Here is a 14,563-nt window from a genome sequence, read left to right on the forward strand (position 1 = left end):
AAACTTCTTTATTAAAACAACCATATTACTTTATGCTGGCATAACTATGTGGGAAGGCCACAGCTTATTTATTTATTAATATATAACCTTAACTTATTTACTTCTTTCCATGCCTATCGACTATTCTTAACTCCTAACTCTCAAAACCTTTCGAGGCGTGAGAAAGCCTGTTACGGCCTGTACGCACCCTCAATTTTCCAGCTAGCATGGAAATACCGCTATAACCGCCTACTGCTGTGACAACTTAACAACGACACTTCAACTGGGAACCCCTTCCCTTACCCCCCTCAGCTCAGAGGGCGGGCAGGTGGGCGTCTTCACTCTTCTCTTGCTCCACGTGGAATGGCAAACTTCCCCTCTTCCTCTCTCTTCTTCCTGTTCTAACTCCTCCCACCTACTCCGGTCGCTTAACCCTTTCCTGTCCTAACCTCCCGCCCCCCAGTCCCTCGCTCCTACGCTACTTGCTTTGCAGCTATCTAGGACAGATGTAACTACTACCGAAAGAAGGGGTGCTGCTGTAAATACTGGGGAGAAAAGGGGAAGGCATTGCTGTAACATTTGGGGAAAGGGCACTGCTGCGAGCCTGTGATTACTGGGGAAGGAGGGTGTACTACTGCTAATACAGAGACCACTGAAATAACTGTTGGACATGGACAGACACCATGCTGTCCATGGGATAGGAGGTAAGTATCTGATCAGTGGTGGTCCAACTGCTGGGACCCCAACAATCATGAGAATGGCCACTCATGTACTCCCGCTACAACCATTTCAATCGGAATAAGTACTACATATAGGGATCACATGACATCCTTGCAAACTTTACCCCCAATACTGTAAGCCTGTTTAGTTGCAATCCCTATCACTATGATTCACTTTACCTTGGGGCATCCTTATAATCCGTCCAGTTATACTTTTCGTGCCAGCTTTCATAGAGGGATTTACCTTCAAAACCTTCATCTGGGCTCGGGATCTAAGGAAGACGGAAGGAGCAAAATGAGCTTATTGGCCATGAAGGCAATGCTAGAAGATGCGACTGGTCACAGTAGCCCATATGCCTTATAGATGTAAGTTGACAGAAGCTCTTGGTGTGCATGGTGATTTTCATCTCCACTTTTCCAAAGCCATGACTTTTCTATTTTTCATTTGACATGGCCGTATGAGGGCTTGTTTTTTGTGTGGTGAACTGTAGGTTTTATTAGTACATATATTTTATTCATTTTTTTGGAGGGCAGAGGGGCAAAAAACCCCATCAAATACACCATTTAAAAATTTTTTTTACAGGCATAAATGATGTGATACATTTTTTCTTCTAGCTGGTACAGTAATAATACTGTTGTGACATCACCGCCTACGACACTCTTGTTGTCTCCTCCTTTCTTTGTGATGCTGCCTGTTCTTTGGCCAGTGACATCCTGTTTATTGGTTACCTGGTTTATGTGCAGCTCAGTCGCATTCAAGTGAGTGGGACTGAGCCGTAATATGGGGTACTGTCAAAATGTACAGTGCTGTGCCTGAAGGGGCCCAACGTTCATCTGTATGCACAGGTCACTTCAAGCAGTTGATCATTAATTAACTGATGTTAATGACCTATATTCTATTCTGAGGATAGGACATTAATATCTTAGTCTCAGAAAAACACTTTAACCCTTTCCAATCTACTGTCTGATGTCTTCCTACATTCTGATTGAAGCTTGTACAGCTCCAATGTCAGAAGATGTCCGACAGGGTATTCTTACTGGCTATTGCCAGCCACTTCGCTGTCGGAGCCTCTCTGGCGCACACACTGGCTTTAGCCAGCAGATGGCACTGTTGTATAACAGCAAAAAGAGAAAGCCTTTTAGGAAACCATGAATCCAAAATTGGATTGGAAAGGGTTAATAAAACAGAAGTGGGAGTATCAAATAGTAAGACTGCAGGGAGTTCAAATCCCTACCCTTACGCAATCATCAGCAGGGAAGAACCGGCTACACCTGGGCCATCACCTAGGACATCCCAGGTCATCACATATACAATGGCATCACAACATACAGATTTCTATACGTTATCAACCACTTTGAACCCCTTTTTAATAGTTCGTTGAGTGCCTAATAGTTACCTCTTTTGTTAAACTGTAGACCAGCTGATATAGTAAAGGGCTGCAATCAATTCTTAAAGTATAATTCCCTGGAAAATAAAATATTGATTAAAATCATTGAAAAGGTACTTAAAGAAGGGGACTAAAGGATGGGGTTAAAACGGGACAATTGGGTTACATATGTATTCACATCTACCTTCTACTGAGGAATCCGCATTGATGTAAGCGACCGCCCTGTGCTCCAGTAGTTTAACATTCTCCTACAGACAAAAATCAGGACACACATTTAATCGTTCCGTGTAAAAGGGCCTTAAGTGCGACCTCTAGTGGTCTTGTAATGAAACAGTTTTAAGTCTTCCCAAAGACTAACAGTCTGGGCTGTGATTGGCTGCAGCGAGTCACATGGGGGCTTAGGACGTCTCGAGCACAAAGGCACCAATGATAGATGTACTGGCTCTAGGTGTGACGTAGTTCACACCAAAAGTTGTTGCAGCGGGAATGTGGCTTCCAGTTGGGTGCTGAAACATCTGGCATGGCCTATAACTGTTTGGCCTGTAAGGAGAAGAGTAGCCAAACCGTTGGAAATAATGGCGATTCAGCCCCAGATGTCCGTGACTACTCTCAGTCCCTACCGCCCTCATGGTGAGCATGTGTCTCCTAGCTGATACTGAGGACTCGATACAAGGACTGCCAATTGTGACCTCAGTTGCTCACAATAGTTGAGAGTCAAAGTTGTCCACATCGTTACTATAAAACGGTGACCTCAATTCGGAGAATGTTAGGCGGGTTCTGACTACTCACCGGAGTAAGTGGATAACAAAAGACTTGATTCCTCCCTGCTTGTTTGTGAGACTATTTGTTCATGCCCAAGTGCCTCCAATGATTGTTGCAAACGTAAGAGTCTGTCCTCGTGATCGAGGGTGAGTGGAACGACTACACTTGTTGTTAGGTAAAGAACTTTGTATTACCCGTATTTCCCCCGAAAATAAGACCCTGTCTTATATTAAATTTTGCCCCAAAAGAGGCACTGGGTCTTATTTTGGGGGGAGGTCCTATTATACTTATCTAGCAGGCTTTGTCTAGCTCCCCCCGCTGTTCTCCACAGTTCCGATGTGCTTCCTTCAGCAGTCGGCCACTTATACAACATCACTTCCTGATTATGGGATTCATAAATCTCGCCTCCAGGAAGCGATGGCTGTGATTGGTTCTTCCCCAGTTGCTCAGCCAATCAATGCAGCGCTGGATGAACTAATGTGATGGCTGTGATTGGTTTATTCAGCGTTGCATTGGTTGGTTCTTCCACCGCTGCTCAGCCAATCAACAGCCATCGGGAGGCTGGATTTATTAATTGGCTGAGCTGTGGCCAATCATAGCAATCCTATTGGTTCATCCGGCACTAGACTGATTGGTTGAGCAGCGGTCAAAAAACCAATCACAGCCATCTATTTCTGGAGGTGGAATTTATGAATCCCGTAACCAGGAAGTAATGATGTACGAGTGGCTGAGGACTGCGGAAACCACGCCAAACCTCTAGAGAGCAGCGGGAGGAACTGGGACCGAGCCTGTGAGGTAATGTATTCTTTTTTTTTTTTTTTTGTTTAACTGTAATGCAACAAGGCTTATTTTTAGGGTAGGGCTTATATTTCAAGACTCCCCAAAAATTAGGCTAGGGCTTATCTTGGGGTAGGTCGTATTTTGGGGAAACAGTTTTATGTTTGCAACGTTTAAGAGATAACCCACAAAAACTTGGAAGTGGTTTGCCATTTTTGTTGCAATAAAACCTTTAGCAGCATCACAGGCGGCTCATTTGCCATGTCTCGCCATAAGCTACATTCCCTTATGATGCGACAGTGGGACTGTAGAGACTTTAAAATGTACAAGCCCATGGCAGAGCTTTGAGTCCTCATATCCCAGCAGAAGATAGGTCCCTCACTGGCGGTATCCGCGCAGCAGCACAGAGTTTGTTTAGGAATCAGGTGAGCCCCTATCCCTGAATCTACTGGAAGGCCCCAATACCACCCAGGGGCCCCTCCTTTCACATATTGTTAGTATTACTTCCAAATATCTATAATCTGTGCTGATAATGAACAGGAAGCTTCATGCTAAAAATTCTGATTGCTTGTACTCAACACTAGGTGGAGCCTACTGCAGACATCTATACATTTAAAGGGAGATGAGAGGAAATAAACCATCTGTATACCAGAACCACTGGTGTCTGGAAATATGGAAACCGTTTAATTGGCAGTTTTAAGATGGTTCCACAACTTGAGAGTTACTAGGGAACCTGTACCCTGGAAAGTAGGGGGGTAAACCCGGGTAGTGTGGATTTAGCTGGTGGGTTCCTGTTGTCATCTCGGTTACCAACCCGCAGAAGACGTTTGTCATTTCACAGGAGGCAGTGTCAGTTTGCTGAGATGGTTGTCAGGGAGCCCTGCACTGATATTACGAGGGATGTTAGCCGTGAGAGCGTTGTGCCAAGGCCCCTATGAAGAGGAGAATGAAAACGTTCTTCAATGTCAGAATTTTTGCAGTCTGCAATGGAGCGTAGAGTGTGAGGTGTAGTGTATGAGACACAACCTAGCACAAGTGGTCAGGACCCAACCAGTGAGGATGTGTAGGCCTGGGCAGCTGCCATAGAAATGTTACAGTGGGCTGGGGGAAGCAATGGAGCCTCGAGAAGAGAAACACATAATTTAGCTGCCACGTGGAAGAAAAGGCCAGGGCTACAGTATATGAGTTGTGGGCCGGGCAGTTGGTGGGCAGAAACTGTATAAGGTGTGAGATCAAGACATCAAATACGTCCAGAGGGATAAATATTTGCAGAGGTATAACTTGATGCTGGTGGACCCCAATGCAACATCTGTAGTAGGGCCTCCAACTATAAAGCTTCATTCATAATTGGGATCTCCTCATATGGAGAGACTGTATGGGTCTCCTAAGGCCCCAGAGCCTGACTATATCGTCTATACCCATTACAGTTATGACTATGAATACTTAAAGCAGACCAAGCCAACCTAAGGAAAAGAGTGATAAATATCTTTACTGGCCACACGTGGGTTTGGGAACTGCATTCCAAACTTTACATTGGTGGCGTCCCTGGTCCTGCAGAGGCTTGTGCTGCAGTTCTTAGCCCTCTGGTCATCCAGAAGATAAAGCAACATTCCAGTTTCGGGACAAAATTCTGTCCTGGGACAAGAGGGGGCAAGGAGATATATTACCTGCAGTTCTTCTCTTCTGCCACGCCAACTGCTACTTTCAGGCCCCATTTTTGGCTATCCAGGATGGCCTCAGCAATTTTCCAGATACCTACTGCATACTGTGTGTTGCTCTCTGATTGGCAAGTGCTGATCACATGACCAGCTCTGGTCAGTCAGAGAGCAGGTATAGTGTATTGTAGTCGAACACTACCAATGCACTATGGGGATTAGGTAGTTGGAGGATTGTGTCAGCCATCTAGGACAGCTGGAAATGGGGCTTTGAATCAGTGAATCAGAGGGACAGCAGAGAACAGCAGCTGCATGTAATATACTCTTCAACCCCTCCAGTCAAGAGGCAGAAGAGATGTCCCATATTGTCCGTGACATTTTGAATGGGGCCCAAATCACCTACCCCACATCACACAGGCATGTTGTAAACGTGTCATCTCCCTTCTTACGTGACATTTAAAACTAAAGTTTACTTTATGGATTAGATGTTAACATTCCTCAGTTCAATCTAAAGGTCAATACAGTTTTGTACGTAGTCCAAGAGATTATGGACCCATTACCTCTGCCCACTCTGTAGAGCCCATAAGCCCAAACTCTTCTGCATCCCAACTGGCAAAAATCATCGTTCTCCTTGGCCTCCAACCTGAAAGGAATAATATGTACAGAGTGCTGACAGTAAACAGGATGTCCAGTTACCTTCACTCACAGTACTGATATTGTTCTCTACAGTTATCAGTATCTAATATAAATAAGCCTACATGCTTTTTCATGCACCACAGTTTGACCAGTCTGCCTCACCTTAGGAGGATGATTTTGGTGTGATTCAATTCCTTAGATGCTGACCACAGCCATAAAATCAAAAAAATTTGAGGCAGGTACATTCAGTGACCCGTTTGGCCCCGTCAAAGTTCCCCATGGTAAGTATAGCAGCGCTTCAGTCAGCAGCGCCGTTATGCAGATTCAAGTGTTGCTAATCGACGTTCATAGTCTGGCGACGTCTCTCTCTAAGGAGACTATGAATGTTCCTGCTGGCTGGAGCGCTGCTATGAAAGAAGTGACAGACGCACACACGCAGACACAGATACACGCAGACTACCCCGTCTTCTGTACCGGAGCACAGCCCAGAGATGACAGGGCTGTATAATAGTTACTTAGCGACGATCATAGTCGCACAAAGTCTCACTCTTTCACCGTCGCATAACTATGAACATCGTTGCTGGCTGAAATGCCGGAGAGAAAGAAGCCCCGGTGAGACATACAGACACACGCAACACAGGGGTTGGAGAAAGAAGCGGCATGGAGGGATTAGCAGAGAGACAAGTGACAAGTGGCATGAAGAAGTGGGGTGAGAGAGAGAAGCGCCATGAAGAAGTGGGGGAGAGAGAGAAGTAGCATGAAGAAGTGGGGTGAGAGAGAAGCGGCATGAAGAAGTGGGGTGAGAGAGAGAAGCGGCATGAAGAAGTGGGGGAGAGAGAGAAGCGGGATGAAGAAGTGGAGGAGAGAGAGAAGCGGCATGAAGAAGGGGGGGAGAGAGAAAAGGGCCTGAAGAAGGGGGGGAGAGAGATAGAAGTGGCATGAGGAAGGTGGGGGGAGAGAGAGAGTGAAGCGGCATGAAGAAGGGGGCGAGAGAGAGAGAAGTGGCATGAAGAAGGGGGGAGAGAGAGAGAAGTGGCATGAAGAAGGGGGGGAGAGAGAGAGAAGCGGCATGAAGAAGGGTGGAAAGAGAAGTGGCATGAAGAAGGGGGGAAGAGAGAGAGAAGCGGCATAAAAAAGGGGGGAGAGAGAAGTGGCATGAAGAAGGGGGGAAGAGAGAGAGAAGCGGCATGAAGAAGGGGGAGAGAGAGAAGCGGCATTAAGAAGGGGGGGGAGGGAGAAGCGGCAATAAGAAGGGGGGAGAGAGAGAAGCGGCATTAAGAAGGGGGGAGAGAGAGAAGCGGCATGAAGATGGGGGGGAGAGAGAGAAGCGGCATGAAGAAGGGGGGAGAGAGAGAAGCAGCATGAAGAAGGTGTGAAAGAGAGAGAAGCAGCATGAAGAAGGGGGGAGAGAGAGAATCATTATGAATGGGGGGAGAGAGAAGCGGCATGAAGGGGGCGAGAGAGGAAGAGAGGAGCAGCCGGAAGTGAGGGCAGAGAGAAGTGGCATTAAAAGGAGGGCAGAGAGCAAGAGAAGCGGCATTAGGAGGGGGCAGAGATAGAGAGAAGCGGCATGAAAAAGTGGGCAAGAGAGAGAAGCGGCATGAAGAAGTGGAGGAGAGAGAGAGATCGACATGAAGAAGTGGGGGAGAGAGAAAACGGCATTAAGAGGGGGGCAGAGAGAGAGAGAGAGAGAACCGGCATGAAGAGGGGGGAGAGAGAGAGAATCATTATGAATGGGGGGAGAGAGAAGCGGCATGAAGGGGGGAGAGAGGAAGAGAGGAGCAGCACAAAGTGGGGGCAGAGAGAGAAGTGGCATTAAAAGGAGGGCAGAGAGCAAGAGAAGCGGCATTAAGAGAGGGCAGAGAGAGAAGCGGCATGAAGAAGTGGGGTGAGAGAGAGAAGTGGCATGAACAACTGGGGGAGAGAGAGAAGCGGCATAAAGAAGTAGGGGAGAGAGATACGCGGCATGAAGAAGTGGGGGAGAGAGAGAATCGGCATGTAGAAGGGGGGGGGATAGAGAGAAGTGGCATGAAGAAGGGGGAGAGAGAGAGAGAAGTGGCATGAAGAAGGGGGAGAGAGAGAAGTGGCATGAAGAAGGGGGGGAGAGAGAGAGAAGTGGCATGAAGAAGGGGGGGAGAGAGAGAAGCGGCATGAAGAAGGGGGGAGAGAGAGAGAGAAGCGGCATGAAGAAGGGGGGGAGAGAGAGAAGCGGCATGAAGAAGGGGGGGGGAGAGAGAGAAGCGGCATGAAGAAGGGGGGAGAGAGAGAAGCGGCATGAAGAAGGGGGGGAGAGAAGCGGCATGAAGAAGGGGGGAGAGCGAGAAGCGGCATGAAGAAGGGGGGAGAGAGAGAGAAGCGGCATGAAGAAGGGGGGAGAGAGAAAAGCAGCATGAAGATGGTGTGAGAGAGAGAAGCAGCATGAAGAAGGTGTGTGAGAGAGAGAAGCAGCATGAAGAATGGGGGAGAGAGAGAATCGTTATGAATAGGGGGAGAGAGAAACAGCATGAAGGGGGGGAGAGAGGAAGAGAGGAGGAGCATGAAATGGGGGCAGAGAGAGAAGTGGCATTAAAAGGAGGGCAGAGAGCAAGAGAAGCGGCATTAGGAGGGGGCAGAGAGAGAGAGAAGCGGCATGAAAAAGTGGTCGAGAGAGTGAAGCGGCATGAAGAAGTGGGGGAGAGAGAAAAGCGGCATTAAAAGGGGGGCAGAGAGAGAAGCGGCATAAAGAGGGGGGGAGAGAGAGAATCATTATGAATGGGGGGAGAGAGAAGCGGCATGAAGGGGGGAGAGAGGAAGAGAGGAGCAGCATGAAGTGGGGCAGAGAGAGAAGTGGCATTGAAAGGAGGGCAGAGAGCAAGAGAAGCGGCATTAGGAGAGGGCAGAGAGAGTGAGAAGCGGCATGAAGAAGTGGGGAAGAGAAAGAGAAGCGGCATGAAGAAGGGGGGAAGAGAAGCGGCATGAAGAAGGGGGGAAGAGAAAGAGAAGTGGCATGAAGAAGGGGGGGGAGAAGTGGCATGAAGAAGGGGGGGAGAGAGAAGTGGCATGAAGAAGGGGGGGGGGAGAGAGAAGAGGCATGAAGAAGGGGGGAGAGAGAGAAGCGGCATGAAGAAGGGGGGAGAGAGAGAAGCGGCATGAAGAAGGGGGGAGAGAGATAGAAGGCTCATGAAGAAGGGGTGGAGAGAGAGAGAAGCAGCATGAAGAAGGGGTGAGAGAGAAGCAGCATGGAGAAGGGTGAGAGAGAGTAGCAGCATGAAGGAGGGGGGGAAGAGAATCGTTATGAATGGGGGCGAGAGAGTAGCGGTATGAAGGGGGGGAGAGAGGAAGAGAGTAGCAGCATGATGTGGGGGCGGAGAGAGAAGTGGCATTAAAAGGAAGGCAGAGAGCAAGAGAAGCGGCATTAGGAGGGGGCAGAGAGAGAGAGAGAGAGAAGCGGCATGAAAAAGTGGGCAAAAGAAAGAAGCAGCATGAAGAAGTGGGGGAGAGAGAGAGCGACATGAAGAAGTGGGGGAGAGAGAGAAGTGGCATTAAGAGGGGGCAGAGAGAAAGAAGCAGCATGAAGAGGGGGCAGAGAGAGAGAAGCGGCATGAAGAGAGGGCAGAGAGAGAGAAGTGGCATGAAAAGGGGGGCAGAGAGTGAAAGAAGCGGCATGAAAAGGGGGGCAGAGAGAGAAGCGGCATGAAGAAGTGGGGGGAAAGAGGGGGGCAGAGAGAAAGAGAAGTGGCATGAAGAGGGGGTCAGAGAGAGAGAGAGATCCGGCATGAAGAGGGGGCAGAGAGAGAAGCGGCATGAAGAGGGGGGCAGAGAGAGAGAAGCGGCATGAAGAGGGGGGCAGAGAGAGAAAAGCGGCAGGAAGAGGGGGCAGAGAGAGAAGCGGCAGGAACAGAGGGGCAGAGAGAGAGAAGCAGCATGAAGAGGGGGCAGAGAGAGAGAAGCGGCATGAAGAGGGGGGCAGAGAGAGAGAAGCGGCATGAAGAGGGGGGCAGAGAGAGAGAACCGGCATGAAGAGGGGGCAGAGAGAGAGAGAGAGAAGCGGCATGAAAAGGGGGGCAGAGAGAGAGAGAGAAGCAGCAGGAAGAGGGGTGGAGAGAAAAGCGGCATAAAGAGGGGGAGAGAAAAGCGGCATAAAGAGGGGGAGAGAAAAGCAGCATAAAGAGGGGGAGAGAAAAGCGGCATAAAGAGGGGAGAAAAAAGCGGCATAAAGAGGGGGGAGAGAACAGCGGCATAAAGAGGGGGGAGAGAAAAGCGGCATAAAGAGGGGGGAGAGAAAAGCGGGATGAAGAGGGTGGGCGGAAGAGAGAGAGAGGGGTAGCAGAACACAAGCGGCATGGAAAGCGAGAGGGAGAGATTCACAATAACCTCTTTTCCAAACATTTTATGTTCACATAGCGAACATCGGGTAAGTCTATTTATAGTAGTTACAGTACAATACATTCTTGTACATATGGGGCAGTATTATAGTAGTTATATTCTTGTACATAGGGAGCAGTATTATAGCAGTTATATTCTTGTACACAGGGACAGTATTACAGTAGCTATATTCTTGTACATAGGAGCAGTATTATAGTAGTTATATACTTGTACATAGGAGGCAGTATTATAGTAGGTATATTCTTGTACATAAGGGACAGTATTAGGCGTTAGTCAGACGGGCGTTTTTTCGCGTGATTTGCGCATGCGCATGCATCCGGCGATTTTATAAAACCATTGCTTTGCAATGGTATCGGACACATGAGCGCTTTTTATGCACTCGTCTGATAAATTATAGAACAGAAATCGCAGAACGCACCTATCTGCGATCTGTGATTCCTGTTCTCTTCTCTATATGCGCTCAATGGGGCCGGCGGCAGCAGCGCCGACCCCATTGAGAACATATAGAAGACAAATCATTCTTCTCTGCCACAGCTGTAACAGCTGTGGCAGAGAAGAACGATGTTTGCCCATTGAATTCATGAATTCATGAATGGGTGTGAGTCAGACCTGCCTCTGATTGGCTCAGCGCTGAGCCAATCAGGGGGCAGGTCTTACTCACACCCCCTTCACACCCACTGCAGGCCGGCCGCGCTGAACTCCAGCTACCGGGAGCAGGTGAGTATATATATTTTTTTTATTTTAACACTTCTCTGGATGAATTGCAGGGAAGGGCTTATATATTTAAGCCCTTCCTCACAATTCATCCCACACTCGCCCGCAGCGCATTGCTTTCAATGGAGCCGGCTGTATTGCCGGCTCCATTGAATGCAATGCGCTGGACAGCTCCGGCCTGTTTCTAATGAAACGCGGCTAGGAGCAGATTTTCGGGCACCGGTCACGCGATTTGCGGATGCGCATCCGTCATGCGATCTGCAAATCGCGCGAAAAAACGCCCGTCTGACTAAGGTCTTATAGTAGTTTAATACACCCCCTATGTACAAGAATAGAACTACTATAATACTGCCCCTATGTACAAAAATATTAGTAATTATATTCTTGTAAATAGGGGGCAGTATTATAGTAGTTATATTCTTGTACATAGGGAGCAGTATTATAATAGCTATATTCTTGTACATAGGGACAGTATTATAGTAGTTATATTCTTGTATATAGGGGGCAGTATTATAGTAGTTATATTCTTGTACAGAGGAGGCAGTTTTATAGTAGTTATATTCTTGTACATAGGAGCAGTATTATAGTAGTTATATTCTTGTACATAAGAGGCAGTATTATAGTAGTTATATTCTTGTACATAGGGGGCAGTATTATAGTAGTTATATTCTTGTACATAGGGGGCAGTATTATAGTAGTTATATTCTTGTACAATAGGGGGCAATATTATAGTAGTTATATTCTTGTACAATAGGGGGCAGTATTATAGTAGTTATATTCTTGTACAATAGGGGGCAGTATTATAGTAGTTATATTCTTGTACAATAGGGGGCAGTATTATAGTAGTTATATTGTTGTACATAGGGGGCAGTATTATAGTAGTTATATTCTTGTACATAGTGGGCAGTATTATAGTAGTTATATTCTTGTACATAGGAGGCAGTATTATAGTAGTTATATTCTTGTACATAGGAGGCAGTATTATAGTAGATATATTCTTGTACATAGGCGGCAGTATTATAGTAGTTATATTCTTGTACATTGGAGGCAGTATTATAGTAGTTATATTCTTGTACATAGGAGGCAGTATTATAGTAGTTATATTCTTGTACATTGGGAGCAGTATTATAGTAGTTGTATTCTTGTACATAGGGGGCAGTATTATAGTAGTTATATTCTTGTACATAGGAGGCAGTTTTATAGTAGTTATATTCTTGTACATAGGAGCAGTATTATAGTAGTTATATTCTTGTACATAGGGGGCAGTATTATAGTAGTTATATTCTTGTACATAGGGGGCAGCATTATAATAGTTATATTCTTGTACATTGGAAGCAGTATTATAGTAGTCATATTCTTGTACATAGGAGGCAGTCTTATAGTAGTTATATTCTTGTACATTGGAAGCAGTATTATAGTAGTTATATTCTTGTACATAGGGGGCAGTATTATAGTAGCTATATTCTTGTACATAGGGGCAGTATTATAGTAGTTACATTCTTGTACATAGGAGGCAGTATTATAGTAGTTACATTCTTGTACATAGGAGGCAGTATTATAGTAGTTACATTCCTGTACATAGGAGGCAGTATTATAGTAGTTATATTCTTGTACATAGGGGGCAGTATTATAGTAGTTACATTCCAGTACATAGGAGGCAGTATTATAGTAGTTATATTCTTGTATATAGGAGGCAGTATTATAGTAGTTATATTCTTGTACATAGGGGCAGTATTATAGTAGTTACATTCTTGTACATAGGAGGCAGTATTATAGTAGTTATATTCTTGTACATAGGGGGCAGTATTATAGTGGTCATATTCTTGTACATAGGAGGCAGTATTATAGTAGTTACATTTTTGTACATAGGAGGCAGTATTATAGTAGTTACATTCCTGTATATAGGAGGCAGTATTATAGTAGGTATATTCTTGTACATAGGGGCAGTATTATAGTAGTTATATTCTTGTACATAGGGGCAGTATTATAGTAGTTATATTCTTGTACATAGGAGGCAGTATTATAGTAGTTCTATTCTCGTACATAGGGGGCAGTATTATAGTAGTTATATTCTTGTACATAGTTGACAGTATTATAGTAGTTATATTCTTGTACATAGGGGGCAGTATTATAGTAGTTATATTCTTGTACATAGGGGGCAGTATTATAGTAGTTATATTCTTGTACATAGGGGGCAGTATTATAGTAGTTATATTCTTGTACATAGGGGGCAGTATTATAGTAGTTATATTCTTGTACATAGGGGGCAGTATTATAGTAGTTATATTCTTGCAGTTATCACACAAGTTATATTATTGCCCATGGAAGACGGTCAGTGTTAATAGTAAAATTTTAAAACCGGAAAATAAAATCTCTGTGGCACAGCCCTATCCTCTCCAGTGGGCATGATATGAGCATTTAGTTTGATTTTGTTGAATAGAATTTAATGTCTTTCGTCCTTTTGTAGTGAGAACATACCGTATAACTAAAGAATTGGCTGTTGTTTCGGAGAAACAATCAGGATTAGGAAATACTCAAAGTTCTTACCTCGTCCTTTCAGTTTCCCAGCACTTCTGACAATTTCAGTCACCACAGCTGCTCCACTTTGTGGGTCAATCCCTCCAAACACCCAGGAATCCCTGTGACCCCCAAGGATGACATATCTGTCTAAGAAGGACATTGGCTTGTTTAATAACATTGCATGGCACATTGTAGCAGTCCTGCTCCTGTCTGTACAAGATTGCAGAGAAACTACAAGGGGAGTTATAGAAAAGTCCGATTACTATGCATAAGGAAGAATCCGCAACTGCGAGCACGTTTGTGTATATTTGTTATGTGTGTGCAATCGTTTATTCGCACGAGTGAATGCTTTCGCTCTAGAATGAAGCTCCGTCCCTGGAACATGCGATCTAAGGGAGGAGAAGCAAGGACTTTCATGCAAGACTGGGCAGTGACTTGGATCCTGACGCGAGTCGGATGTATGGTACAACTCACTTACGGAGGCCCATCTTCTCACACTCAACACTGGTTCCATACTGAGGGATCGGTAGATTTATTTACACCCCAGCTCCTGCCTTTGTCTAAATTGTGAAGAAATCCAGAAATCAGAGAACGAGAGAGGTTCTAAATACCCGCACAGACTCTCGCCCCATGTCTGGAGTTGAACTTTTTCCAGCTGAGCATTTCATGCTTGTGCCCATGCTGTACCACCTCCTCCTCGGGTGTGAAGTCTGGGTAGAGGTTACCCAATAGTGTCCAGACCCAGGCTTATTCCATCTGGGGCTACTGCCTCAGAGCCCTCATTGCCAACACTTGGCCAAAGTTTGTGGCCGGCTGGGGCTGGTGACAGAGCACCCGCTTCAGATTGAACCACCATGCACCTCGGGTTCACTATGCTGGGAAAAATGTTGCATAACGCTAAACTCTTCCTGGTTAATAGGGCATCCTGGAGGTTATAGACCCGACATCTCCAGATTCTCTACCTTCCCAGGCAAATTGTTTGTAGTGATATTGTACAGACCTATGATAAACCCCTGGCCCCATCCACATCAGCGTCCACATACTAACT

General features: G+C 46.0%; 1 protein-coding gene across 1 annotated transcript in view; it reads right to left on the reverse strand.

Moving 5' to 3' along the window:
• The window catches only part of LOC136588101 (putative N-acetylated-alpha-linked acidic dipeptidase), a 73,003-nt gene that overhangs the window by 10,825 nt on the left and 47,615 nt on the right, over nucleotides 1–14,563 (reverse strand). The window contains exons 10-14 of the mRNA XM_066587064.1: nucleotides 13,543–13,662; nucleotides 5,841–5,923; nucleotides 2,271–2,334; nucleotides 2,096–2,163; nucleotides 879–970 (exon numbers count right to left, since the gene is read on the reverse strand). Coding sequence (XP_066443161.1) covers nucleotides 879–970; nucleotides 2,096–2,163; nucleotides 2,271–2,334; nucleotides 5,841–5,923; nucleotides 13,543–13,662 — 427 coding nt within the window. The remainder of the gene's footprint in view (nucleotides 1–878; nucleotides 971–2,095; nucleotides 2,164–2,270; nucleotides 2,335–5,840; nucleotides 5,924–13,542; nucleotides 13,663–14,563) is intronic.

This window comes from Eleutherodactylus coqui, chromosome 1 (assembly GCF_035609145.1).
Source record: "Eleutherodactylus coqui strain aEleCoq1 chromosome 1, aEleCoq1.hap1, whole genome shotgun sequence".
Classification (NCBI taxonomy): domain Eukaryota; kingdom Metazoa; phylum Chordata; class Amphibia; order Anura; family Eleutherodactylidae; genus Eleutherodactylus; species Eleutherodactylus coqui.